Below are 27,754 nucleotides of genomic sequence, written 5' to 3' on the forward strand. Positions count from 1 at the left end.
TGTGAGTGATTCTGTGAAAGATTTATTATTCACATTTTGATCACAATAAAATTATTATTTTAAAAAAAAACTACAAGTGATTAAGAGAAAGACCACTTTTTATGAGATCTCTTTTTTGACTTTGTCCAAGGACATGCTTCTTTCAAATTTCATTTGTTTTCTAGTATTGTGTATCAACTGGATCTCACTGTCATAAGATGCCTAAGGATCTTGTTGGCTCCAGGGACATTTACCATTTACATATAATTATGACTGTATGTATATATTTAGAAATTATATTGATACACATAAATATTATCCTGCAGCCTTTTATAATTGAAGAACATGATGGTTTAAACTGATGTTTCCCAAGGTGGGAAAACCATCCCTGGGTAGGGAAAAGATGCTGGGTATAATGTTTGTGGCTTGGGATATAGTAAGGTAGGGGAGAGTTGGCTTTGATAGTTTTCTGTTTGTTCCTATAAAGAAGGTAGATTTCTAGGGGGTGAGGGATGAGTGGTTTTTTTTTCCCCTTTCCTTGAAAAGAGTGAAGTTTCCAAATAAGTTTGGGAATGTTCAACTCTTGATTTCAAATTGTCCAAAGAAATGAGTAAATTATATCCATTGCAAGGTAGGTCAATGGGGATTAAGCCTGCAATCCATCTGTCTTATCTACCATTTCAAACTAGCGGTAGTGATTTTAACTCACTACTTTGAAAATGAGCAAATGAAAGCAAAGCAACAAGCGTTTATCGTTCTCTTTCTCTGTTAGCTGTACTTTAGAGTAATTGAGTAGCTGACTTTGGGAAGTTCTTTTATATTAGAGGGCATCAGCTAATGGAAGAATGAGAGAATTGGAGTCTCTTTGTTTTATAGCCTCTAATGAAGAAATGGCTCATCAATGGATGCTAACACCATTAGATGAAAAATTGATGGGGAGCAGTATAACAGATGGATCAGATGAAAAGCTCCCAAAACTCACAGTCAATCTTTTCGTGACAACTTCAGATCAATAGTACCACATCAAGTGGGATGGAGACTTCCCATCACCCTATAGATCTCTACTGGCTTCTGTTATCTTAGGTGTAAAACCCCAAAGGACATTGTCTCGATTTGACTTGAAATTTTCAGATGCATGTAAAAAACTCCAACGGAGATCCATTTGGAGTATTTGGCTGGGTAATTTCTGTTTGGATTGCTCTTTTGTCTCTTCTTCTACCCAGGGTCTGATGCATTTGCCCATCTTTCTAAAGAATTTTCTTCAGCAGGTTTTTTTTTTATGTCAGTCTACTGAACCTGTCTCTCCCCTCCCCCCCCCCCCCGAGAATTATCTTTGTTTTACTTTATTCCTAAAAGATATTTGTACTGTCTATAGAGTTCTGGGCCACTGGTTCTGTTTTTCAACCCCATACAACCATCACCTCTTTCTGGGCTCGCTCCTTCTGGAGACAGACTTGCAGTCATTCATCTTGTTTCTCCTTAGAGAACTCTTTGTTTTTCTTTGGCTACTTTGGAGATTTTCATTTTATGTTGTTGGCCTTTGGTTTTCAGCATTTAGACTGTAGTGTCTGGGTATTTCTTTGAGTTTATCTTATTCTGGTTCTGTTTTGGCCCTATATGTTTCTGCCTTTTGCTATCCTTAGTGCATTTTCAGCTGTTTGTCCTTTGCATATATTTCTTTTTTTTTTTTTTTGTTTTTGGGCCACACCCGTTTGACGCTCAGGGGTTACTCCTGGCTATGCGCTCAGAAATCGCCCCTGGCTTGGGGGGACCATATGGGACACCAGGGGATCGAACCGTGGTTCGTCCTATGCTAGCGCTTGCAAGGCAGACACCTTACCTCTAGCGCCACCTTCCCGGCCCCATCTTTGCATATATTTCAATCCTGCACTTTCCTTGTTGGATTTTGAAAGCAACTTTTGAGACTATTTGTTTTTCTCTTATTTTCTCTCTCTTCTCTCTCTCTCTTATTCAGGCAAGATAATATTAATAATCTTTTGTTTATTTTGGAGACAGAGACTTGGACTATTTGTGGCTGTGCTCAGGAGTTACTCATGACTCTGTGCTCATGGGTTAGCCCTGCTGATGCTCAGGGAACCAATTGAGATGTTGGGCATCAACCCAGTCCAACCATATGCAAGGCTAGAACATCATATCTGTTTCAATAATCTTATATCACTTTGACTTTTCCATCTATCATTTCTGGTCTGCTTTTGAATTCATAATATCATATATCATGGCTCTTTTCATTCAAGTTACCAGTTCCAAATATTTTTTAGAATCATCCTTACCTTTTATTTATTTTTTGCTAACAGCTTTTTATCCAGGTGTTTTAAGAGTACTTATTGCTGCCTAAGAGAGTTTTTTCTATGCTACTTACTTCCTGGTCTTGATCACATACTCCTAGTATCTGTCTTATCTTGACTGTGGTATTATTTGCCTTTTTTCCAGTGAGTGGGAATTTTTCTAATTTTTTTAATGTCACTGGAAATTCAAATTATTTTAAAGTAATTTAGGATTACAATCTGGATGTTTTGCTGATTATATGTGAACCACTTGGGATTTTGTGTAAATCCTCTGGGGGAATACTTAACATTTTTGCTTGAGTTACAGGGTCATTTGTTAGGCAAATGATTCTATTGGATCAGACTCTGAAGTTTAGGGAGCTTTTCATCTGATCCATCCCTTATACAGCTCCCATCAATTTTTCATCTAATGGTGTTAACAGCCATCGATGAGCCATTTTTTCATTAGAGGCTATAAAACAAAGAGACTCCAATTCTCTCATTCTGTGGGCTTTGAGCAATGGTTGTTTTCAAACTGTTTTTGCTGCTGTGCTGTGAGTTCTCTTTGCTGCCCTTGGTGGCTTAAAGAGGCACTGGGGGCCAGAGTGATAGCACAGCAGGTAGGATGTTTGCTTTGTATGCAGCCAACCTGAGTTTGATCCATGGCATTCGATTTGGTCCCCTGAGTACCACCAGGAGTAATTACTGAGCACAGAGCTTCAAAACAACTTTATGATATTGAAGTTCTTCATGAACTTCATGGCATTCTCTAGGTTCTTTCTGTTTTTTTCTGCCTTCTCCAGATTGCTGAAACCCTGAAATGGAAAAGAAACAAAACTAAACTTCCCACTATTTCAGCACTTGCTCACAGTCTGGGCTGCAACCCCTCCCCCACATTAGCCTGTTCCAGTTTGATTTTCTTATTTAAAAATAGCTGTTGTTTCTATCTATTCCATCACTTTTTCACAGTGTTCAGTGGGAGGGCTCTGGCAGGGTCTGCTCAGGGCAGCTGCTCCAGAATTGGAACTTCTCACAAACCTGTTTTTAGCATCCCCAGGAAAGAGGCAACCAGATGTTCACTTCTGACACTGACCCACAGAACATTATTGCTACAACGAGGTATCTCTGCCAAAGATATCCAACATGATTCTTATTAAATATCAAAATCTGACTGAGTTTATTTGGGCTACTAAATAACAAGAAGACTAAGACATGAAAATATCGGAAGCTTTTTCTCAATTTCTGGAAATCCGGAGCCAGAGAGGTAGCAACAGGGTTTAAGGTACATGTATGATAGTACCAGGGTTAAGGCCACTAGTTAGATTGTTGGCACCACATGATCCCTGAACACTGTTGGCTATGATGCTGGAGATTCCCCAAGCATTACTGGGATAGTCTGGGTAATTCCTGGCACTGCCAGGGCTTGGCATTGGGCTACAGGCATTGAATTCTGTCAAGTGGACCCTCTTTCCAGTTAGGTCCTTTGGCCATGCTTGGTGCTTGCATATACACAGAGAAACCATATCTCTGCCTAAATGACCCATCCCTTAATTTCATGCCTTAGGTTTAGATTTCTGCAGACCATACCCATATTATTCAGTATAGTAAATTCAGGCACAGAGGAATATTTCTGGGACCATGTAGATAGATATTTAGGTCCAGTTTATGGGAAGTCATTGAGGACCAGTTTTATTCATTAATAAATTCTAGAAGGAAGATTAGAAGGGGAAACCTATAGGCCCCCAATAGACTATGACACCGCAGATGTTTGCTGGTGCTGCAAATATGATTTTGAGATTGTTGGAAAAACTCAAATTACAGTTGAATATTTGCTGATTTGGGGGCATTAGGATTCCTTTAGTAAGTATATGAATAATATTATTTAAATTTTTTTATGTTTAGGGGCCAGATTGATATAGCACAGTGAGTAGAGTTCTTACTTTGCACAGGGCTGTATTCAACACCCCTATGGTTCCATAGTCCCACTAGGAGTGGTTTTTGAACACAGAGCCAGGAGTAAGCCCTGAGCACAGCTGGGCATGGCTTAAAAACAAGCAGCAACAAAAAATTCCTAAGTTTAGAAATGTGTGTTGGAGTCAATAAAGATAAGCTTGCATAATTCCTGGGTTTTACTTCAAACCTCTTATCTAGAGACGGGGAAAGAGGATGGAATGATAAAATTTGTCAGTGAGTTGATCATTGTTAAAGCCTGAAGATTAGAACATAGGGATTTTCCATACTGGTCTCTTATTTCTGTATGTGTTTGAAACTTTTCCATAATAAAGTGGCAAAAAAAATAGTGAGAGATATAGGAGTGGTTTTGTTGTGTAGACTTTAATCAACTCTGAATACTTTAAGCAACTATAAAATGCTTGGAGCTATTCCTGGTACAGCACTCAGAAGTGACTTCTGGTGGGGATTGAAGATCCATCTGTGGTGCAAGGGATTGAATCAGGTCAGCTGTGTGCAAGATGTGTACCTTAATCCATGTACTCTTTCTCTGTTCCTAGAAAATCTTATGCTTAAAGGACCTTGTTTCTTCTACCAATGTGTTTTTCTGTTTTTGAATTCATTTTTAATTCTGAAGTGAGGAAAGCAGGGGCTTGCTTTGAGAGATTTTGCCCTTTTGCTGTTCTTCCTCCTCTTTTCCTGCCTTCTGCCTCTTTCTTCTCCCCTGGCAACTGGGCTGGACGTGGAACTGTGGGACCACTTGGCAGCCTAGTTCACACCAGATCTCTTTTAATGAGAATGAGGATGCCTGCCAAGGGAGCCAGTAGCCATAGTGGCTAGAATTAATTCTAACCAAGGGTAAGTGGAGTTGGGACAAGAAAAACCACTCTTGTCCAGGACTGTTTTTTCATGGCTGATGCTTGCCTGTTCTCCACCGCAGCCAACTCATGGAAGGAAGGTATCTGTGTTCTTATTCAGAGACCCACGGCCAGTGAATTTCCATAGCTCTGTTCTTGTCAATCAGATTAGATCTGCACACTCTCTTCACTTTCAGCCCATCCATCAGTTGCAGCCCTAAAGAGCAAGCAGCAAGCCTGGGTGAGGTGAAGTAGCAGCTGGAGAATGCTATGTTCCAAAAATCCATCTGCAAGTTCTCCATAAAGGCTCCTGTTTCCTCCAGGAAATTTTTCTGGTTGGCCACGGTTGAGTTCAGTTTGTCTCCTGGGTTGCACACTGCCTCAGGCCTTCTCCAGACTAATGTCACCAGATACTAAACTTGCTCTTCTTCCTTCTCTCCTGACTTTTCCAAGGCTTTTTCTTTCTAGTGATCCACTCCTGCCTTCATTGCTTACCACTACTTACCACTTATTTACTGCTTCTGCTGCCTGCATTTCATATTGACTTGTCTGTCTTCACATATTATCAGTTTTTTTAGGAACATATCATGAGTTTTCTTTTATTCCCAGTGCCTTATAGGGTGCTTTCTTATTGAAGAGAGTGGATTCTTTCTCTAATGATTTTTAGATTCTCAGCCAACTGTACCAATGATTCAATACAAGAACCCAAGAATAGGGTGTTTTTGAGGTGCCAGAGATTACCCCAATAATGAGGCTCCCTAGTAATGCTTGGAAGTCTCCAAGACAGCACCCAGTGGTGTTCATGAATTCATGTAATACTAGGGATTGACTGGGTCAGGCACATGCAAAAAAAAAAAAAACATATATTTTAACCCCTGTACTATTTTTTTCAACTCTGAGTGCTTTCCTTAAAGGAAATAGATAGACCAGGGAGAGAACAAAGCAAGTAAGATGCTTATCTGCCTTGCACTTGGTCAACCTGGGGTTAATACCCTTGAGCACCTCTACAAATGTGCCCAGAGCCAGGAATAAGTTCAGAACACCACTGGATATGGCCCAAAAAAACAAAGAAGAAAATAGTCATCAGTAAATGTCTGTGAAGTGATGAGTTAAGTTTCTAATCAAACAAAGGGTTAAAGGAGAACTGGCGGTCAGATTATATTCCCACCATTAGGATCTCTTGATTGTTTTGTGATTCTCATAGAAGATTTCACATAAGTCACCCAGAGGGCATATTCTGATCATACATTGTTCTTTAGGCCCAGCCCCTCCCTTCTTTTGGACTCACTTCTTTCTCTCATAATTTCTCTGGCAGATGCCATGTAAGATGCTGCCAAGGTTGGGCTGGGTCAGATACAAAACGCTGGCTGTGGGATATTTTGCTCAGGGGAGGGAGACAGCACATACAAATTATAGTAAGACAAGACTGTGTATGATGGAAGAAGGGAATTCCCCTCTGAGCTCATCTGCAGGGTGGGTAGAAGGAAATAGCCTTTGTAGTACATAGGTACCTTTAGATATTGGCTGTACAGTTCTGGGGGAATTTCAGAGACTGGGAGATATACAGATCTTAGAAGTGACTTGGCTGGTGCCATATATAGACATAGATATAGATATATACACATAAATATATGAGACACATGTTACGCACAACTTTATTTTAGTTCTGTGATATCATTAGTCTTTTTATAATGAGAAAACAGTTTTAAGAAGGTTGAGTAGTGCTCGCTTCGGCAGCACATATACTAAAGAAGGTTGAGTAACTTTTCCCTGGGCTTTACAGTAAATAACAACTTTGATATATCAACCCAGCAGTATGAATCCAGGGCCCAAACTCTTAATTTTTTTTGACAGCTTTCATTTTTAGTTTTTTTCCCCAACTTTTGTTGAGCATTATCATTTACAATACCATTAGTCATGTATACAGTGTTCTAACACCACACTCACCACCGAAATGTCAGCATCCTTCTACACATGTACCTTTCTTTGGTAAACTCAGCTTTAAAGGCTAATCAATTCTCAGTTATATTTTCTTTGACCGTTTTAATGCCTTATGAAGTTTCTTTATATCCTACATACAAGCCCAGTCCAAACTCTTAACTACTCCATGACTGTACCCCAGTATTAATAATTATGATAAGTGCTTGTGCACTTCTGGGCTCATTACTGCTTTCAGTTATGTGTGTGCATTTAATTTCTACAACATCTTAGGACATTGTCACTACTTAAATGTCCATTATTTCAATTAGAAAAATGAATCTGAAAGATATGAAGCAATTTTTCTGATAGCTACCTGATAGGGCTTGTACTTGAAACCCAGGTGGACTTTGCAACATCTCTCCTTGACCATTACAGCAGATTGTATGCTTGACAGGACAGGAAAATTAAAAAATAGGAACTTAGGAACAGTTGATATCAAGACAAGTATCGGGCAAGGAGAGAATAAAGTTCAAGTTGTGCTAAGTTTGGAAATGAAGAGGTGCTGATGTCACCATGAAAATGAATTTATTCCTAGAATGTATATACTTGAGTAGCCTATGAAAGATGGAGTTATTAATTTAACAGCTTTAAGATGTCTCATGTACCAGCCTGAAGCCCAGTTCCTCACTGCTCTCTTTGTATAGTGCCCTTGGTCCATGTGGTCTCTAGGCATCTAGGTAACTTGCTGCTTCTGTCTCTCAAAGTCCTCTGCTATCTGCTCCATGGCCTGTTGCCCAACAGATCTTTGTCCTCTTAGCCTTTCTTTTTTCTTCAACCTTTTGCTGCAGGGTTGAGACCTACTTTCTGATGTCAGTCCATCTGTCTATCTGGGTACAAGTGAGGGTCAAAGAGAAAGTTGCTGTGCTGGAACCCACCCTCTCACACACACATTTAAAAAAAATATCCTACTATTTTCTACTCGCAACCATTTCACTATTCATTTTGGCTGTGTTTCAGCTGGTGAACTGTAAAAATACCAATTAAGTCAAGTTGATGACTGGGCTTTCTGCCTCGTCCCTCCACTGAGATGGAGGTGGCAACTGGGCATTAGAAGAAAGAGTTTTCACTGTGGTGGGGAGGTGTTTGGGTGCCATTTGACCATAGGGAGGTAAGATTGAAACCATAAAACTGGATAAAGGCTAGTGTGGTGTGGGACAGATGGTAATCCTGTCCAGATGTTCTTTACAAGGATTATGACAGCATTATGACTGCAAGGAAGCCACACTCCACCACTGGTGCCATCGAGCTAACTCAGTTCAGATCCTTTGATTTCTTAGGGTTTGAGGTAAGATGAACTGGATTAAGGAATGTGTGTTCTACAGGTTTTTTTGTTAACCTGCAGGCCCACCAGACAGTCGAGCTCTGGATATGGAAATTTGTTGAAGGGACTGCTAAGGGAGACTTCTGGAAGGAACTGTGGAGGGAAAAGCAGTACTTGTGGCTGATCTCAGACTGTCTCTTGGAAGATCAGGGCCAACCACCTTCTCTAGGCCACCAAGGAATAAGTCCTGGAGAACAGAAGGGACTCTTACCCCAAGATTTGGGCAGCTTGATACCCACTGTCCTGAGACAGGAGTCCTGAGCAGCTCCATCTCACTAAGCCCTGGTTTCCAAGGAAATGAGGCTGGGAGGTCATAGATTCCCCCTAGGCTGGAGATGAGAACCCCCACATTTGGAAATAAGGAGGCAGGCTGGTGAGCAAAGTCTTATTGATTTTAAGAACCCTTTGAGGTGGAAGGGGAGTTAACTTCACAGATGTTCCCGTGGATTAAAGTCAACATTTTCTACATCCTGCTGGAGACGAATTGCTTCATTTCCTGTCTTGAAGCTGGGCCCGTTAGCTTTTGGGCAGTCTCACTGGGCCCTGGATCCATCCCCTCAGATGTGGTGGAAGCAAATGTCGCCCATTTAATGAACCGCCAAGCTGCAACGGAACTCATTCCTTTCTTCCTCCAGCAAAGACAGCCCAGGGTTTGGTCCAAGAGCTGCAGAAACCTGGTTTTTGTGACAGAACCAAATGAGACGCTTTTGAGCCTGCCGCTGAGTGTTTGAAGTGGGCTCAGCAGACCACTTCCTCCCTTCTCTATTGAAATAAATACCGTGAAATTCAGCGTTCCTCTCCAGAGTTAGCAAATCAAACAACACATCTCCCTGCCTGGTAAACCTTTGCAGGAACAAAGTCAATACTTGGAGCACCCTAAGTGTTGCTGAAAGAACAGGATACTTTGGCACTCTGGGAAAAGCAATGCATTCAGAAGTCATTGGTTGAAAAGAACTGTTTCAGGGTCCAGGGCAAACTCTAGGATCCCAGATACCCCTTAAACTTGATCTCAATCTGCCTATATCTTTAGTCCATACATGTATATTGTGCACTTTTCCTGAGCTGTTAAATAGCTGCAGAGGCACCAGAAGAAAAGGAGTGGAACTAGGCTGCTCTGTGGTGTGTTGTGGAGATGTACTACTCCGGCTAAGTATGTGTTTCTAATACTGAATGGTTGGACCTGGAGCATCCCACAGGCAGTAGGATTTGCGAGCTTGTTGACTCCTTGCAGGGCCATTTGCTGGGGTTTCTTTCTGACCGCAACGTTGCTTTCTTCCCCTGTTCTGCCTATGGAATGCTAAAGTTACTTTTGAGATTCTTCAGTCCTCTTCCAGAGTCTCCTCAGCTTTTATTCTCACTTGTAGTTTTATTCTATCTCATAGCCCAAATAAATTGGTCCTGAACAATTGGCACAGAATACCAAGCTGGGGGAATTTTACCTTCATAAAGGGTGGGAAAGAGCGGCTTCTATGAAGCAACCTCAGTTCTGAAAGAGCAACCCTAGTGCTTTAGATGAGGTGATGCCTTTTTTCCCCTCACTTGTTGCTGGTTTTGGGGGTGTGTTCCTCTAGCATCAACATGGACTTTTCTGCCCTGTTTTGGATATTCAAGGGGGTAGATCTTTCTGTGAAGCGCTGCAGATTAGGAGGAACTTCTAGAGCAGTTGTGATATACCCAAGTGACAGATTCTGAAAGTGGGTTATAAGATAGAGAGGATTTTGTGGCTGAAGGGTAAGAAAAAGGCAAGAGAGTGATTGCTGAAACATTCCTGCCAGACCAGCCTCTTAAAAGTGTATTTATTGAGGCTTTCAAACATACTGAAAGGGAGAAGTAGAATTAAATGAACAGCTGCATTTCCAATGCTGTTTTAACCATCATTACTGCATTGCCTCCTGGCTTCCTATTTTTTAAATAATGTAATGTTGCCAAATACTACTAAAAATCCCCTTCCCTTCTTTCTTCTCTGCAGCGATGTCTCATGACCTGAAATTGGGGTCATTTTTAACCTATCAAATTTTGATTCTGTATATTTAAGTATGTGGTGTTATTGAGATATAATAGACACATCAAACTGTACAGCTTTAAAGTACACAGTACAATGTTTTGATATTGTATATGTTGAATATTTGCTATATAAAATTAATATTCATAAAATAATAAATATAAAAACTGGTAAGAAAAGTTTTCCTTGTGATGGGAATAGAATCTACTTTTTAAGTATGCCATAAAGCAGCATTAACTTCAGTATATACTTTTATCCATTAGTAATGAGTAGCATTCTTTGAATGAATAAATTTCCTAGCATTAGCATACCAGTAAACTTAATTCTTTTGTGAGTTATCTCATTTCATGACTGTTTTCCAATAAAACTTTACTTAAAAATATAAAATATTGGGTCAAATTTGGCCCAGAGGCTAATGTGTCATCCCTGCTCCTACAGCACTAAAATAAAGAAATAAATAATAAATTAAAATTGTAAAAGAATGGACCAAAGTCAGAGATAAATATGAGGCTGAATGAGGTTTATGTTTTATAAATGTCTCTGGGGGCTTTGCACTACAATGGCAATATTGACATAGAGACAAAAACAGAATCATTAGCAACACATGGGATACTCTCTGGCCCCTGAGAGAATAGGGGAGTGAGCCTTCCTGTTGAATTCAAGTACAACAGTGGACAAATAGTATCTGCTCCTATGTGGGAACACTTTAAAATTTAGATTTTATAAAAGTACTAAAGTAAACATTTTTTGTTTGTTAAGGAGTCTCCCTAAAGTATATAACTGAACTAATATGAAATTCTGGGTGGTTTGTCGCACTTAAGTTCTTTGTCTTTTCTTTTTGAGTTTTGAGTTCTTGGTTTACAAGTCATAGACTGGCCTGAGTTTGCATTCTTTATAGGGCCAAGTTTAATGAATAATTCATCTTAGCTAAGCTTGAAAATACATGTTCTCTCTACTTTGGGGTTAGATAACTTAGTATGCCCAGATCCTCTGGTGGTCTTATGGTAGAATTCTTCATGGGTAGGGCTTCCCTATATTTAGGCCAAAGGTTATTCCTTTCTATTTTCCCCAACTTTTGCTATACCTATGCAAAAGACTTTCACCACTTTTTATCTTTTAGATAGGGACTCCTTCCTTCCTTCCTTCCTTCCTTCCTTCCTTCCTTCCTTCCTTCCTTCCTTCCTTCCTTCCTTCCTTCTTCCTTCCTTCCTTCCTTCCTATCCTTCCTCCCTCCCTCTCTCCCTCTCTTCTTTCCTTCCTTTCCTTTTCCTTCCTTCCTTCCTTCCTTCCTTCCTTCCTTCCTTCCTTCCTTCCTTCCTTCCTTCCTTCCTTCCTTCCTTCCTTCCTTCCTTCCTTCCTTCCTTCCTTCCTCCCTCTCTCCTCTCTCTCTCTCTCTCTTCTCTCTTTCTTTCTTTCTCTTTCTTTCTTTCTTTCTTTTCTCTTTTCTTTCTTTTTCTCTTTCTTTTTCTTTCTTCTTTCTTTTCTTTCTTTCTTTCTTTCTTTCTTTCTTCTTCTTTCTTTCTTTCTTCTTTCTTTTTTCTTTCTTTCTTTCTTTCTCTTTTCTTTTCTTTCTTTTTCTTTCTTTCTTCTTTCTTTCTTTCTTTCTTCTTTCTTTTCTTTTCTTCTCTTCTTTCTTTCTTTCTTTCTTTCTTATTTCTTCCTTCCTTTCTTTCCTCCTTCCTCCCTCCTTCCCTCTCCCTCCCTCCCCTCCCTCCCTCCCCCCCCCCCCCACCCTTCCTTCCTTCCTTCCTTCCTTCCTTCCTTCCTTCCTTCCTTCCTTCCTTCCTTCCTTCCTTCCTTCCTTCCTTCTTTTATTTTTTATTTTGTTTTGGGGGCCATACCTGGTGACACTCAGGTCTTAGTCCTGGCTATCTGCTCAGAAATTGCCCCTGGTTTGGGGGATCATATGGGGTGCCGGGGGATGGTCAGTCTTGTGCAAGGCAAACAAATGCCCTTCCTCTGTGCCATCGCTCTGACCCCTACTCCCGCCTTTTTCATAGAGACTTGGGATATGAATTACTTTGTTTTACCTCATATTTCTGCATTTTTGTATAAAATTAAGAAGAAAGGAAAAGAGAATGAATGGGGCCCAGGGGCCAAGTGGTCTCAGGTACACTGGCAGAGAAAAAAGGGACAGAATATCTAACCAATATCAAACTAAAGTCAACAGTAAGATCCAATGACCTAAACTTTAACAATCTAAACTTAAATGGGAATGTTATACTGGAAGACCAAGGGGCAAAGGGTGGTGCTTTAGGATGTACTTTGGGATCACTGGTGGAGAGAGGTCAACACAATGGTAGGAATGGCCCTGATTCACTGTATATCTGAAATGATCTATGAAGGACTTTGTAGTTCACAATGGTTTCAATAAAATAAAATTTAAAAAACTGTGTAAAGAAAACACATTTTCTCTGTATACTCCAGCAAGCACGTGTTCACAGATGTATGGGGTACATATATGTATATATGTGTACATGTGTGTACATATATGTCACACATTTGACTTATTTTCCTGGGGAAGATTTGTGAGGTTGAAAGGGCCAGAGTCTGTAGGAAAAGTCTAAACTGTAGTCTCCCTCAATTCGGTTCAGTCAGCTCCACAACAGGGGGTTCACCTAAGCCTGCAGCTACCCCATCGAACAGCAATTAGAGACATTTCTGAGCCTGTCTGCTTGAGCGAGCTGATGGTCCTGGCGCTTCAGCTACATGGACAGGAGCCACAGGGTAGCAGGAAAGTGAACGGCTTCCATGAAAGGTTTGGAGGGCTGCCTAGAGCATAAGCCCGGCATGGCTTGTGGCTAGGGGGTTCCCTGTTTTAGTTGGAATCAGCCCTTGGATTGTTCATGCTGAACCATTCTCTGGCCCACCATGATTTCAGTTATTAGGACTCCCGTTTCCATCTAGGCCATGCTGCTTTTATTTGGCTTCACATTGCTTCATCAGCCTTAACAGCGAAGATACTAGCTCCCCCAACCCTTTACCTCTGCTGACCTTTCTAATCAAACTCTCTGAAATAAGTGTTAAAATTGGGCCAGAAGTGGAAGTTAGAGAAATAGGATAAGTGGGTAATGTGTTGGCCTTCAGACAGCCTAGCAAACTTATTCCTGGCACCTCATATAGTCCTCTGAGCCCTGGCAGAAGTAATTCATAGATGCAGAGCCAGGAGTATGCCCTGAGCATCACAAACAAACAAAAACAAGCAAAAAATTAAAGCCAGAGAGAAACTACAGGGTTAAGATACTTGCCATATAGGTAGTTAAACCACCAATATGGTCCCTTGAGCACAGAGTCAGGAGTAGTAAGCCCTGAGTACTGACAAATGTAGCCTGACCCTCTCTGCCTTCCACACCCCCCACCAAAAAAGAAAGAAGAAAAAGAGCTGTACATTGCTGGGGGTTTCTGGTCGCCTATGAATTTCATAGCCCTTGCCACCATGATCTCCAGGTATCTCAACAATAGCTTGTAGGGACATACTGAAGGATGTAGGCAGCTACCATCCTGCTATGAATGATCACCAACAAACACCCTAGCAAACCAGAAGTCCAGAAGCAGGTGTCCCACTCTGGTGCTACTCCCCTTATATAGAATACAGGTGTCAGCTGGATCATTACTGAAGTCCGTCTGACTCTGCCTGAGCATCTCTCCTCTGTCACCTCAGTTGATGCTCAAATGCCTTAATGCTGTATGTAGGTAGCAGGTCCAGTGTCATAGGCCCATGTTTAGCTTTACCAAGAAACTCCACTGACTTTGAAGCCCTGCTCCTTCCTGTTAGACTTTAACATCACTTTTATTTTGTTTATTTCTTCTTATCCAGCAGTATTCAGGAGCTACTAGGGCTGCACATAACAGGACCTCACATTTGCATATGCTCCACCCCTGAGAATTGAAATTCTCTTCTTTTAAATCATTTTTTGACCAGTTAGTCGTCACCAGCCACTTTCACATTGCCCTGGGTTCCGCAGATTATCTAGCTGGTCCCAGCTGCTGATAAAAAGAAATTGAGGCTCAGCAGCTAGTAACTGGCAGAGCTGGGAATGGAGCAGTTTCTGCTTCGCTATTTCATTTATTGAACATATAGCCCTGGAATAAGTCTTCCTTGAATTGTACTGCAAGGAAGGCGAGAAGCAGGCTAAATTGTGCTTTAGAAATGCTGATGTTCTGTGGAGATTTGAGCGCAAGTCAGTAAGTGGGTTTGTGCTGACCTCACCCTGGATAGTTGCTATGCTGTCCTTTTCCTGATGGAGAAACACCCCATTTGTGGTTGCTTTGGAGGTATCTATGGTAACTAGAAAAGGTCACCACTTAGGTTGGCCAAGTGGGTTACTGAATCTCTTTACCCATTGTGAAGAAGACCACTGGGCTTATCTTGGAAACCTAAAAAGATAAAGAAGAAAATCAGAGATTTTGAGTACCTGGAAGTGCTTCTTTCCTCTTGCATCAGATCAAGCCATCGTGCCATTACCCCCTGTGTTGCAAAACTTGGATTTTTTTCCCCCATTCTGTGACTCTATCTTTGCTTTTTCTGTTCAACTATTCTCCTTCTGTTCCTCCCTCAAAGACTGATTTGACTGTGGGCCCCTCAGTTTGACTGGAGGGGAAGCATGGGCCATTTGGGAGAGTCTGGGATACTACTTGGGTATCTGGGGAAAAGTTTTCAGATTGAAGCAGACTAAGTCTTAACTTGCCCTTGACTGGCTGATGGGTTTTGAGTTGGCCATGTGAGCTGAGTTCCCTATTTGTAGAATTGTATACTTCCAGCTGAAGAAGTTGCCAGAAGTTCCTATGGGGATCTGCTGACCTTCTCGGTGATCTCATCTGTTTTCTCTTCACAGCAGCAAACCCTCTGCTTTGTTCCACCGCCCGCTACCACTGTAAGAACGGCCTCTGCATTGACAAGAGCTTCATTTGTGACGGGCAGAATAACTGTCAAGACAACAGCGATGAGGAAAGCTGTGAAAGTTCTCAAGGTAGGAGCCTCTTAAGCTCAGAAAACTAATCATCACAGTCACCCTAGAGATAATGACACCCAGTCGCACGTCCCCTACAGCAGCTATTTGATTTTAGCACTTCAGCTATTTGATTTTAGCACTCACAGCTATTCTATTCACCATTTTACCTACAATATACTTACACTCTTGTATTTCTTGTGTATTAAATACCATGCCCATTTCCTCATCGGATTTGTAATACTGTGGCAGTGCCCTGCTGTGGCTTTGTCCATTGTTACATTGTTGAAGGTCGCATTTCCCATAGACTCACGACTTAGGCATAGATTCCACAGAGAGGGACATCTCACCCGTTTCCTACCACAACCTCCTGCTTCAACCATCATGTGTTTTTGTTTTTCTCTTTATGCTGTTGCCAGCATTGTTTATGCATCTCCATTTGACTGTAGTATTCCCAGGCATTCACTGCTATTCTATTTTTCCCACTTCGGCTAATTTAGGAATCATACAATGAGAGCTCCCCAAGTGCTTTTATTTGCATGTTTCTGATTATGAGCAAAGTTGCTGTTTTCCCCCCTCATGTTTGTTTACTACTTTGCTTCCTCTTCTGTGAATTGTTGCCTATCAGAGCTCCCATCTCTCCATCTCAGGGCTGTGGTGGGAGCCACAGGATGCAGCTGGGGAGACAGGGAGACAGGAGGATCTGATGATAGGGAACCCCGGAAGGGCACCAGGGGTTTAATGTTTCCCATTGTACCCCTCATCTCCCTGGGAAAGTGACCATGCACCAGTTTTTACTCATTGTGCCTTTCTTACTCTACATGTATTTTAAGCATCTTAAAAATGTCTCTAATGTGATAAACAGATGCCATCTGTGTACAGTCTTTATTTTTTTTCACTTTGTTTTGTATTGCTGAGATTTCCCCCAAGTTGGTGCTTGTTGGTAGAGTTCACTTATTTAGGCTGTTACTCCATATGCCGCTGTATGATTGCACCATTGTTTATAGATTTAATAAAACTGTAAAGGATGAAAAAACAGAAGAATGGTAGATGACATGTTAACTTCAAATATTGGGAAACAGGATGGAGAGAACAAGCTCCATGAGGTTAGGCGAAGGCTATTTTTGAGGTTCTCACTATTATTTTGGTGGGTTATCTGCCAATGAAAATGAATAAATGAATGATTAGGTGATCTGTTATGCAGAAAACTTTGGGGATGATGGATCACAAAGAAAGGCTCATGATCTAGCCAGATTTGTAAGCCTGAGTTTTTGTTTGTTGGTTTGTTTTGGTTTTTGGGTCACACCCGGTAGCTCTCAGGGGTTCCTCCTGGCAGGCTCGGGGAACCGTATGGGATGCCGAGATTCCAACCACCAACCTTTTGAATGCGAGGCAAACATCTTTGCTCCATGCTATCTCTCCGGCCCATAAGCCTGAGTTTTATAGAAAGTATAACAACATGAATGTGTATTCTACGTAGATTTTGCCAAAATATCTGCAGAAAACAGCCAAGTCCAGGGCAAAATATGTATTTGGTTACTTGGGAAACCATCTTTCTTATGTTTTCTCTTCACTGCTGATTTTTAAAGAGCCGTAAACCTGGGAATATATTTATCAGCAGCATCCTTGGGGTACCCTCTGAAAAACACATAAGTTCCAGAGCTGTAATATAGCATGTAGTGTGCTTGCCTTATACGTGGTTAACCCAGGTTTTATCACTAGCATCTGATATGGTCCCGTGAACATCTCCAAGAGTACTTTAACTCAGAGCCAGGAGTAACTCCTGAGCATTGCTGAGCATGGCCTGGCCCCAAAATAAAACAAAACAAAAATTAAAGAAAAGACAGAGCTCAGGCCATTTTGGGTACCAAGTGATACAAACTAGCTAGCGAGATGCGATGGACCCACACTCTGATTCAGCACTAGCCCATCTGCACATCATCACACAATCCATGTCTGCCAGCTGCTGTTCCATGTTAACTCTGGTTTCTAAACTCACCATTTGCTTAAGAATCAGTATGTTCTGATCAAATAATCAAGTATTTCTAGACTTGACACAAAGTCCATGTTTAATAAACCAGAGCATGTGCCAGGATGCCTTGTATAACATAGCCAGAGGCAGTGATAGATGCCAAACAAAAAAGAGCTATCATACACTTACCAAGTCAAGTAAACATTATCATCACTGTGAGAAAACTCTTTAAATATCACTTTTGCCTCCTTCCCTCCCTCCCTCCCTTCTCCCTCCCTCCCTCCCTCCCTCCCTCCCTCCCTCCCTCCCTTCCTTTTCCCTCCCTCCCTCCCTCCCTCCCTCCCTCCCTCCCTTCCTCCCTTCCTCCCTTCCTCCCTTCCTCCCTTCCTCCCTTCCTCCCTTCCTCCCTTCCTCCCTTCCTTCCTTCCTTCCTTCCTTCCTTCCTTCCTTCCTTCCTTCCTTCCTTCCTTCCTTCCTTCCTTCCTTCCTTCCTTCCTTCCTTCCTTCCTTCCTTCCTTCCTTCCTTCCTTCCTGCATCTAAAAGATTCCCAAAGTTATGGACTTCCCTCATGGTTTTGGAAATATGCTTGTACCTCCCCCTCCACACACCCCAGTCTATACCAGTATTTTGCTGGTTTGGGGAGGAAGCAGGTTTTTGCATACCCTTAAGATCCTCCCCTCATTTTGAAAACCTATAGTGTGGGATAGTGTATGTGCATGTAAATGTTCAGTTCATGGTGAGCACAGAACTTCTGACACATAATTTTCTTGGTGCTTCAGTCCTAAGACTCAAATCTGTGCCTTCTAGACCCAAGTGAGATCCCACTGCCATCACTCACTCTCTTTGCCCATGGTCTGAGAAAAGAAGTCTCCCCAGAACATGGGTCACCTTTGACTAATGCTACCCAGAAAGATCGCTGTGCACTGCGATGTAGTTGGCATTTGGAGAGCAAGGAACAATGTTCCTTTCACGCCTCTCAAATCTTCTAGAACCTACCCAGGAGCACAGTACCTGAGCACATAGGCATCTGTGAGTGCTCAGGACTAGGGAAGATTTATTTTGAGGATGTTAGCAGTTGTAAAGCTAAATTTGCACCCTAGGTACTATCATGCTGTCTGGATGTGTAAGTTATACGAGTGTGTGTATGTCCACTGTCTATTCAAATGATTCTAAGTATTGTTTTTGTTGTTGTTGTTGTTGTTGTTATTGAAATAAGGCAAATAATATGTTCATTGGCTTCATGAGAGGACAACATGCTGCAAGCAGAAAGTGGGCCTGTGGATCCATTGTCTGCTTGGCCCCACAGTGTGAGCACCCTGGCTCCAGCTAGACTTACGGTATTAAAAAGCCAACTCTGCCCATTTCCTGTAACTTCTAGTTGTTGTCCATCTGCTCCTTTAAACACAGGATGCTCCATGTACCCATGTTTAAGGCAGACTGACTCATGGTGGGCATTTAAAACACTTACGTTCCACACTGTACCTTTCCAAAGAATTTTCCAGGCAGCTAGTTTAGACAGAATATAGCCCTTGCTCCTTAGGGTTGGACCCATTTTCATTTGTCACCTGAATAATAGTGAACAAGTATTGAGCTTTACTCCCTTCTTCTGTTCAGGAGCTCCTTTAGTCAAAATACCTTTCATGCCCTTTCACTGAGCTTCCAGCCTTTGCAAAATACATTTTGGCTTTCTTTTGCTGTCAGAAAAAGAAAATTATATTTTATAGTGATTTTTTTTTTATGGAATGAGGAAAACTGGCCCTGTAAAGGAGCTATGGAGTTTGAAATATTTTCCTTCTGAGTGGATGAAAGTATAAAAGAGTGCAGTCTCTGGAGTGGAGAAGCTTGTATGTATAAGTGTTCTTGTGTGCATCTGTTTTCTCTTCTTTTCTCTTCTGGAAGCAAGTTTCCTTCAAGGCAGTCTCTGCTGAGAAGTAGAAGCGAGAGTGGAACAATTTAAGTACAGTGTTATGAGAGAACAAAAGCACTCCGCAACAATCGAATTTTGGTTGGGGCATCATTGATGGGAAAACTGTTTACTGGGTCATTCTATAAGCCCAACAATTTACTTACCTTGTATGTGACATTACTGGTGATACTAAACTCTACCCCAGGAGAGCACTTCTGAGGATACGTGGATCTTGCTGTGCACCTCTTAGGTATTCAGTACTCAGGTAGATTTAAATTTATGTAGGACTTGATCCTAATCAAACATGTAGCTTCTGGCAACTTTGAGTGAAGGACTACCAAGATAATGATCTTAGCCTTTTGAGAATCAGACCTGATTTAATCCTTCTATTTTGACCTTATGATTTTTACTTTTCATTTCTTCTTTTCTTTTTCTTTTGGAAGTTAGGGTTCCAGGGGGTACATATCTGACTGTACTCAGAAAATCTAGTTCTATACACAGGATCACTTGAGGGGACCATATGTGGTGCCAAGGATTGAACCAGGGAATGCTGTATGCAAGACAAATGCTTTTACACCTGTACTATCCAGACCTCTTTTTAAATGGCTCTAAGAGGGATGGAGGAAATAAAATTGTAAAGTCTAGTTTAACCACTATTTTAGTGTATAAACAGGAAGACTTAAGTATGTTTACAAGTTACTCCATAACTTCTTCATCTCACAAAAATTAAAATGTAGGTCTGGAGTGAAGTAGAGCAGGTAGGGTGTTTTGCCTTACACACATCTGATCTGTGGTTCCCTGAGCACTGCCAGGACTGATAAGTGCAGAGCCAGAAATATGCCCTGAGCATCTGTGGATATGCCCCTGCTAAATAAAAAAACAAAACAAAACAAAACAAAAAACCACCCTCAAGCTAAAACCTCATGCCCATTAAACACACTTCCCAATTTTCCCTTCTCTATCTCTCCTCTGGCAAGCATCATCTGCTTCCTGTCTCTCTGGATTTGACAGCTGGAGGTACCTCATAAAAGTGGGATCAGACAATATTTGTCTCTTTATGACTGGCTTAGTACATTTAGCATCATATTCTCAAGGCTCATCCATGTGTCACAGTTTTCTTCCTTTTTCATTAAGAAGGAAACATATTCTCTTTATTATATGCCACAGTTTGTTTATCTGTTTGTCTGTTGATGAGCACAAGATCCTTCTGCCTTTTGACTAGTGAAGAACACTGCTGTAAGCATGGTTCTCCTGACTGTGAATGGCTTTTTAACAAAGAAAAGAGCAGCAAAGGAGACTGTTATCAGTCTCAGGATTAGATTACAAATGACTCTGGTGTCTGTTTTGCTTATACTCTCATTTGCACAGAACAGACTGGCTGCTTTGTGCATTACACTGTGGACAAGCCCATGTGGCGAGGAAACAGAGTTCTGGACTCAAGTCAGTAAGGAACTGACTGAGGCCTGCCCAGGGCCTTGAGGGTGACTCCCCAGTGGCCGCTCTTGAGCTGTCCATGGTCCCAACAGCCATCTTGACCACAACCTTGTTAAGGGTCCCTGAGCTGGAGTAAAGCTTTCCTTGGACATCTGGCCCATAGACACTGAACTGATAAGTGTTTGGGTTTTTCTTTTCCCTTAAAGCTTCTAAGTAGGAGGGCCCGAGAGATAGCACAGCAGAAGGGCATTTGCCTTGTATATTGCTGACCTGGGAGGGACCTTGTTAGATTCCCAGCACCCATTTGGTCTCCCAGCCTGCCAGGGGTGATTTCTGAGTGCATGTGACCTAACAATCAATCAGTAAAGTTTAAAAAAAGCTTCTAATTTGAGGGATAAATTGTTGTGCATAAATAAATAAATGAGTGCCCTGATCTACACCACACCTCAAAGATTCCAATTGTTCTGTTATAAGAAACTTAAAGAAAACTCATAATTGTGAGAGACTCAGGCTTTTCTTTTATGCTTCTAATGTTGGGTAACAGAAGCTTTAGGGCTACACCCAGCAGTTCTCAGGGGCTATTCCTGGCTCTGTACTCAGGGGTGGCCATGGTGGTGCTGATGGACCTTTAGGTTCAGAATCTAAACAGGATCAATGGCATGCAAAGTTAGTGTCTTATCCCCTATGCTAAGTGTCTGTCCATCCCTCAAGCTTTTGGAAGGAGAGAGACATCTCACTAAAGCAGGATGTCTAGGAGACTTCCTAATAATGTGAGCATGGGTTAAAGGTCAGTCAGTGCCTAAGCATTGAGCTTGCATTTCTCTTCTCATTCCTCAGAGAATCCTTTCTGTAAAACAGGGGTCTCTTTTGCGGCCCTCCATACAACATTTTGTGGCCCGCGGCCCGCCTTTAAATATCACAGTATTCGCCATTATTCGCTTACTGAATACCGTATTTGCCAGCTTATAAGACGACTGGGCGTATAAGACGACCCCCTAATTTTGCAGTTAAAACATAGGTTTAGGTCTATGTTGGCTATATCAGACAGAACGTTCCTGTGCTGCAACTGTATGTACCACAGTGACCCAATCACAACAAGCAGTGGTTCAAAGGTTATACTGTCATAGACTTCCTCTCTGACTCTGGCCAATCTGAGCAGGCTTTTTACAGTATACATTCGGGTCCAGAACATTGTCTAATTTGCATGCATAAAAAGCTTGCTTGGATTGGCCGAGTTAGAGAGGCAGTCCGAGCAGCCTTGCAGTGATTGGCGCAGGATCGAGTTGGAAAATTCATTTTGTGGCAATATTCAGACAGTTTTTGTTTAGCGGCATATTGAAACATTTTTGGGATATACTCGGCGTATAAGACGACCCCTGATTTCCGGTTGACTTTTTTTGTTTCAAAAGTCGTCTTATTAGTAAGAAAATAATCGCATTAAACATTCGCATACCCCAAGCAGTTCCGTTTGGGGTATGCAAATGTTTAATGCGATGTTTTGAGATATTTTTCTTACTAATGCGATTTTTTTATTGCAAATATTCGGTAAGCGAATAATCACGAATACTTTTCGTCTAGTGCAGACGTCATTTCCACTGCTCCTGCCCGCTGTCCCTTGCATTATCGGAGGCCTAAGGGAGAGAAGTTTATTACAGAATTAGATTTTGTTTTACCTTCATCTTGACTTCATCAAAGCCTGCAGTGAAACGCCATTATTCAACTAAACATGCTGAGAAATGTGCAAAATATCAAGGAAATGAGAGAGCCAAGTGGGTTGCCAGTCTTAAAGCATGTCTAATGAGGCAACAAGATTTCTTCAAGAAAGCAATCAACGAGAATGTTGCATCAGTCGAAGCTAGTTACATGATTAGTGAGGTGATTACTAAGGCAGGGAAACCATTCACAGAAGGAGAGTTTGTTAAAAAAAAAAAAAAAAAAAGCATGTTACAGGCTGCAAGTATTACCTGTCTGGTAAAGAAAGGTCAGTTTAGCAAAATCAGCCTTTCTGCCAACACTGTGGTAGAGCACATTTCTGATATGTCAAGTGACGTTTATCATCAACTGTGTGAGAAAGACAAATGTTTTGATGCATACTCAGTTGCTCTTGACGAGGGCACAGATGTAACAGACACTGTGCAGCTCACAATTTATGTTCGTGGTATTGATTGCAATTTTGAATTGACAGAGGAGCTGCTCACAATAATTCCAATGCATGGCCAGACCACCATTAATGAGATATTTCGGCATCTGTGTGATGCCATTGAGAATGCAGGTTTGCCATGGAAGAGGTTTGTTGGAATAATAACTGATGGAGTGCCATCGATGACAGGGAGGAAAAATGGACTGGTGGCACTTGTTCAAAAAAAACTTGAAGAGGAAGGTGTAGAGAAGGCCATTGCTCTTCACTACATTATCCATCAGCAGGCCCTTTGCAGTAATGCCTGCCATGTGACAATGTGATGTCTGTTGTTGTGAAATGCATCAACCAAATCAGATCCAGGGGCTTAAAGCACAGGAGGTTCCATGCTTTTTTAGAGGAAATGGAGTCAGAATATGAAGATGTGCTCTATTTCACCAAGGTACGTTGGCTCAGCAGGGGAAATATCCTGAAAAGATTTTTTGAGTTGAGAGAAGAAGTGAAAGCCTTCATGGAGAAGGATGGGAATGCTGTTCTGAGTTGAGTGATCACAAACGGCTCATGGGCTTAGCTTTTCTTGTTGACATCACACATAAGCTGAATGTACTAAACAAGATGTTACAAGGCCCAGGGCAGCTTATGACAGTGCTGTCTATGACAACGTGAGAGCATTCTCCACAAAACTTGTGTTATGGAAATCCCAGCTCTCTCAGACAAACCTTTGCCATTTCCCAGCATGCCAGGAACTTGTGGATGCAGGCATACCATTCAGTGGTGAGAAATATGTTGATGCTGTTTTTAAGCTAGAAAAGGAATTTGATCACCGATTTGCAAACTTCCAAAAGCACAGAGCCACTTTCCAAATGTTTGTGGACCCCTTTTTCTTTGATGTGCGAGATGCCCCTCCTGTGCTTCAAATGGAGCTCATTGACCTACAATGCAACTCTGATCTGAAAGCCAAGTTTAGGGAGATTAGTGGAAAGCAGACATGCATGGGCAATTTTTGAGAGAATTGCCCCCCTCCCCACAACTTCCCTGAGCTTTCCCAAATGTTCAAGCACACCATGTGCCTTTTGGGAGCACATATTTGTGTGAAGTTATTCTCCACATTGAACTTCAATAAGTCAAAGTACAGGTCTAGACTTAATGATGATCATCTTCAAGCCATACTGAGGGTCTCAACTGCTTCCTCTCTAAAGCCAAATGTGGTTCAGATTTGTGAGAAGAAGCGCTGTCAAGTCTCTGGCAGCAAGGAATAGGCAAAAGATGCCATGTTCAGAAGAACTGTTCATTATCATCACTCAATGTTCTATTCATGAAGAAATAATTAAAACTGTCAATAATGATGTTTGAGGACTTTTTTTGGTGAAATCCCTTATGCAGCCCTGCCTCACCCCGACTTGCCTCCTGCGGCCCCCAGGTAAATTGAGTTTGAAACCCCTGCTGTAAAAGAAGTTATTCCCTTTTTATAGACAAAGAACCTGAGGAACCCAATGGTACTTCCTTGGCTATGACTCTACAGAGTCCCTTGGGCTCAAGAAGAAACACAGCCATTTTTTCCATCATGCTATCGTAGTGCCGTCTGGTCACCACTAATTGGGATCTAGACCTCAGGCAAGGCAGCCCATCCTCCCTCTTTGTGGCTGTGTACAGTGAGCACGTCTCCCTTTTCATCCTTAAGTTTTATTCTTAGTGGAAGAAGACTAATGATGCCTGTCTTCCTTCCTGTCTTATGAAGGATGGTAGTATGGAAAGCTTGGCTGAAGGAGCCACCGATGCCAGGAGAGTTAATTGGGGTTTTGGCAGTGGGGCTGCAGTTTCTTTATCTGGCTGGCTGTATCCTGGTGATAATAATGCTTGGGGGAGAATTTGGAAAACATGTCGAGAGCTTTGGCATCTCACCAGAAGCTTACAGTGACAGCTTTGTGTTGTTGTTCTTCCTGCAGAATTTGGGAGGTGGGCAGGGGGTGGAAGAAAAGCTGGAAAGAGGTACAAAGGAAAGAGAGTAACATTCATCCACCTCTTGGCAGGCAGGAATGTGGCCCTTCTATGCCCCTTATAGACCGAATGAGGGGTATTGAGTAGCACTGAATAAGTGAGTAAAGTCATACTGGAGCAAGGCAGCCATTGAAGCCATTGTTTTTTAATCAATCCTTCTCAAAGTGATGCATTTGGGCATAGGCACTGACATAAGAACACATGAAAGCAAAGTCCAGGGTGATATCTTTATAAAGAACACCCAAAGATTACAGCTCCCCAGAAGCTTAGAGACATGATACAAATGCTCCATCTCAGCCCCCAGAGCATGTGTTCTTGTGGGCCAAACCAGTGAAGGCATGTGGGGCACTTCATTAGGGCAGCCCGGGCCCACTGATAAAGCCCCAAGGTAGTCATTTCAAGAAGGACATAGTATCCAGTGCCACAGTAGAAACATGGACAAGAAGGCATGAAACCACAAGAGGAAGAGAAGTTGGAGTAGCGGGCATGCTGAACAGGGGGACTTACTGATATGTGGCTATAGGGAGATAGTGAAGACTGATGACCAGAATTCACGCAGAAGCCTCAGCTTATTCATATTTTTATGCTTCATTTAAAAATAGAGACTTGGTCCACTGCAGTGGTGCCAGAGGGCACCCACTAGATGCTAGTAAGTTGATGCCGTTGATAATGGCAGAGATTACACTCAAAGCAGAATCCCCAGCTTTCTTTGCTGAACTTGTAGGTCTGCAGTCCAGAGAGTTACCACAACCTGTCACAGACTGCAGTATGCTTTTTCCAGGCTGAATTCTTGGAGCAGCTTCTAGAATCAGGGAAGAAGCGAACTGGAACCCAGATGCCAAGGGATGGAAATGGTAGATTCCATTTGCCTGAGCCAAAGTCAGATCAGACAGAGGATGTGGGGTATCCTGTCGTCTTGATTACTTTCCTGGAATATGAAGGAAAGACACAGAGTTGCTTTGCAAGTTAGTGATGGTAATTAAGAGAGATAGAGGGCGAGAGGGAACCATTCTTGGGAAAGTGATGCTGACTTTACTACTGAAGGATGGGGCGAAGTTAACTATACAGGATAGGGCTGGGGAAGAACTGCAGGGAAGATTCACAAGTTCCAAGAACAGGAAATTCACAGTGGTGTCCTAGTGGACAGGAGAGAAGAGTTCAGAGGGCAGGTGTTATGGTCAGCTGTTTGTGGGTTCGTGGGCTTATAGGTTGGGAGAAGTCAGGAATGAGGTGGCCGAAGAGGGGGGCTAGGACAGACTATGGCTTTTGGATGTATTTGAGAATAGAGTGACCAATCCTTTTAATCTCCTGGATGACGGGGCCCCTGAGCAGAGATGTCCCTCAGCACAGTGCGATGGAGGTGCTAATTTTGTGGAACTGGAGAAGCTGCTCTGTTATTTTCTAGTTATCTGCACTTTCTGCCCTTCTCTTCCATACCTCCTGCTGACCTGGTAATTGGGAGTAAGAACAGCTTCTGCTTTTGGAAGATGCCTTTGTTTTCTGTCATAGCAAGATATAACCAAAGATCATTTCTAGAGAAAGCGTGGAGCATGTGAGATGGCAAAGAATGCTTATTTTCAGTTTTAATTTTGCACGTCTGAATGGAAAAGAACTTTCCATATTTGAAAAAAATATCAACGAAACAATGTAGTCTGGATTTATGGGGCCCAACCTAAACTGTCACATCCTAGAATTTAATAGGTGCTTGATATTTTCCACAGACCTCACAGTCGCCAAGTCATGTCAAGAGCTTCATGAGCGGGGTCCTGGGAGAGAAACAGCACCCCCCAAATAACTCATTTGTCTTTCCTTAGAAAAAAGCTCCACTGAAGGTTCAGTTGGCAGGAGGAAGGTAGGATCCTTCCTCAGCCCCTATTTTTAATTTGCAAGTTTGAGAAACCCAGCTGAACTGGAAGAAATAGAATTGCTGCATTCACTGGAAAGGAACACAGGGAGGCTCCAGAGGTTGATCACTGCCTGCTGAACCCAAAAGGCTTGCATCTCAGTCCATGCAGCCTTTCCATGGAGAGTGCCTCCTCTCCTTGGACTCCAGCAGCTGGAAGTAACAGTTTTCTCAATAGTACTTGTGGAAGATGCTTGTCACAAAAAGGGAGGGGGAGTGCATGCAGTTAGGACAAAGAAGGAACCATGACAGTGTTAGTTGGATCACTCTGGATAAGAACTGGGTGCTGAAAGGAGGTAAAGTGATATGCATATACCCCTTCAGTAACAGTATTGCAAACCATAGTGCTTAAAAGGGGAGTAGATTGAGAGAGCAGTGTGAGAGAGCAAGGTAAGCAGAACTGAGGACATTGGTATCAAGAAGTGAAGAATATTGGTAAAGGGATGGCTGTTGGACAATTGTATGACAGAAACTTAGCCATCAAAAACTTTGTAGCTGAGTATCTCAGAGTGATTCAGTTAAAAACCTAAGGCCATGTTCTATAACAGATCCAAATGGTTCTCTAGACAATTGCCAATCACTTCCTGACCTCACCATCCCCAGGGTCCTCTATAATGGATTTCTTTTACCTCCCTCAGTCTGGTCTTTCCTTCTCCTTTTACTGCCATCTGCCTACATCCCTCCTGCTTCTTGATGTGGGACCATCCAGCCTGAGCACCTTCCCACATGAGGGCAGTGGGGCCATGTGCCAAGTGAGGATTCTTTTTTGTTGTTGTTTTGTTTTTTGGGGGGCCACACCTTGTGATGCTCAGGGGTTACTCCTATGTAACTATGTGCTCAGAAATCGCTCCTGGCTTAGGGGACCATATGGGACGCTGGGGGATCCAACTGAGGTTCGTCCTAGGCTAGCACCAGCAAGGCAGACTCCTTACCACTCCTCGCCACCGCTCTGGCCCCCAAGTGAGGGTTCTTGACTGTACCAGACTTTGCTCTGCAAGCGCTCTGTGCCACTTGCCTGTTTTGGCAATTCATCCTTCGAGTTTCTGCACAGTGGGCATCCCATCATCCCCCTCTCTGCCA

The 27,754-nt window shown here is 42.2% G+C and overlaps 1 protein-coding gene across 2 annotated transcripts in view; it reads left to right on the forward strand.

Annotated features, from left to right (window-relative positions):
* Positions 1 to 27,754, forward strand: part of LDLRAD3 (low density lipoprotein receptor class A domain containing 3) — a 258,872-nt gene that overhangs the window by 132,710 nt on the left and 98,408 nt on the right. The window contains exon 4 of one of the 2 annotated variants that reach the window (XM_049779731.1): positions 15,210 to 15,344. In XM_049779731.1, the coding sequence (XP_049635688.1) occupies positions 15,210 to 15,344 (135 nt within the window). The remainder of the gene's footprint in view (positions 1 to 15,209; positions 15,345 to 27,754) is intronic. The other variant, XM_049779732.1, reaches the window with a different exon arrangement.

This window comes from Suncus etruscus, chromosome 9 (genome assembly GCF_024139225.1).
Source record: "Suncus etruscus isolate mSunEtr1 chromosome 9, mSunEtr1.pri.cur, whole genome shotgun sequence".
Classification (NCBI taxonomy): domain Eukaryota; kingdom Metazoa; phylum Chordata; class Mammalia; order Eulipotyphla; family Soricidae; genus Suncus; species Suncus etruscus.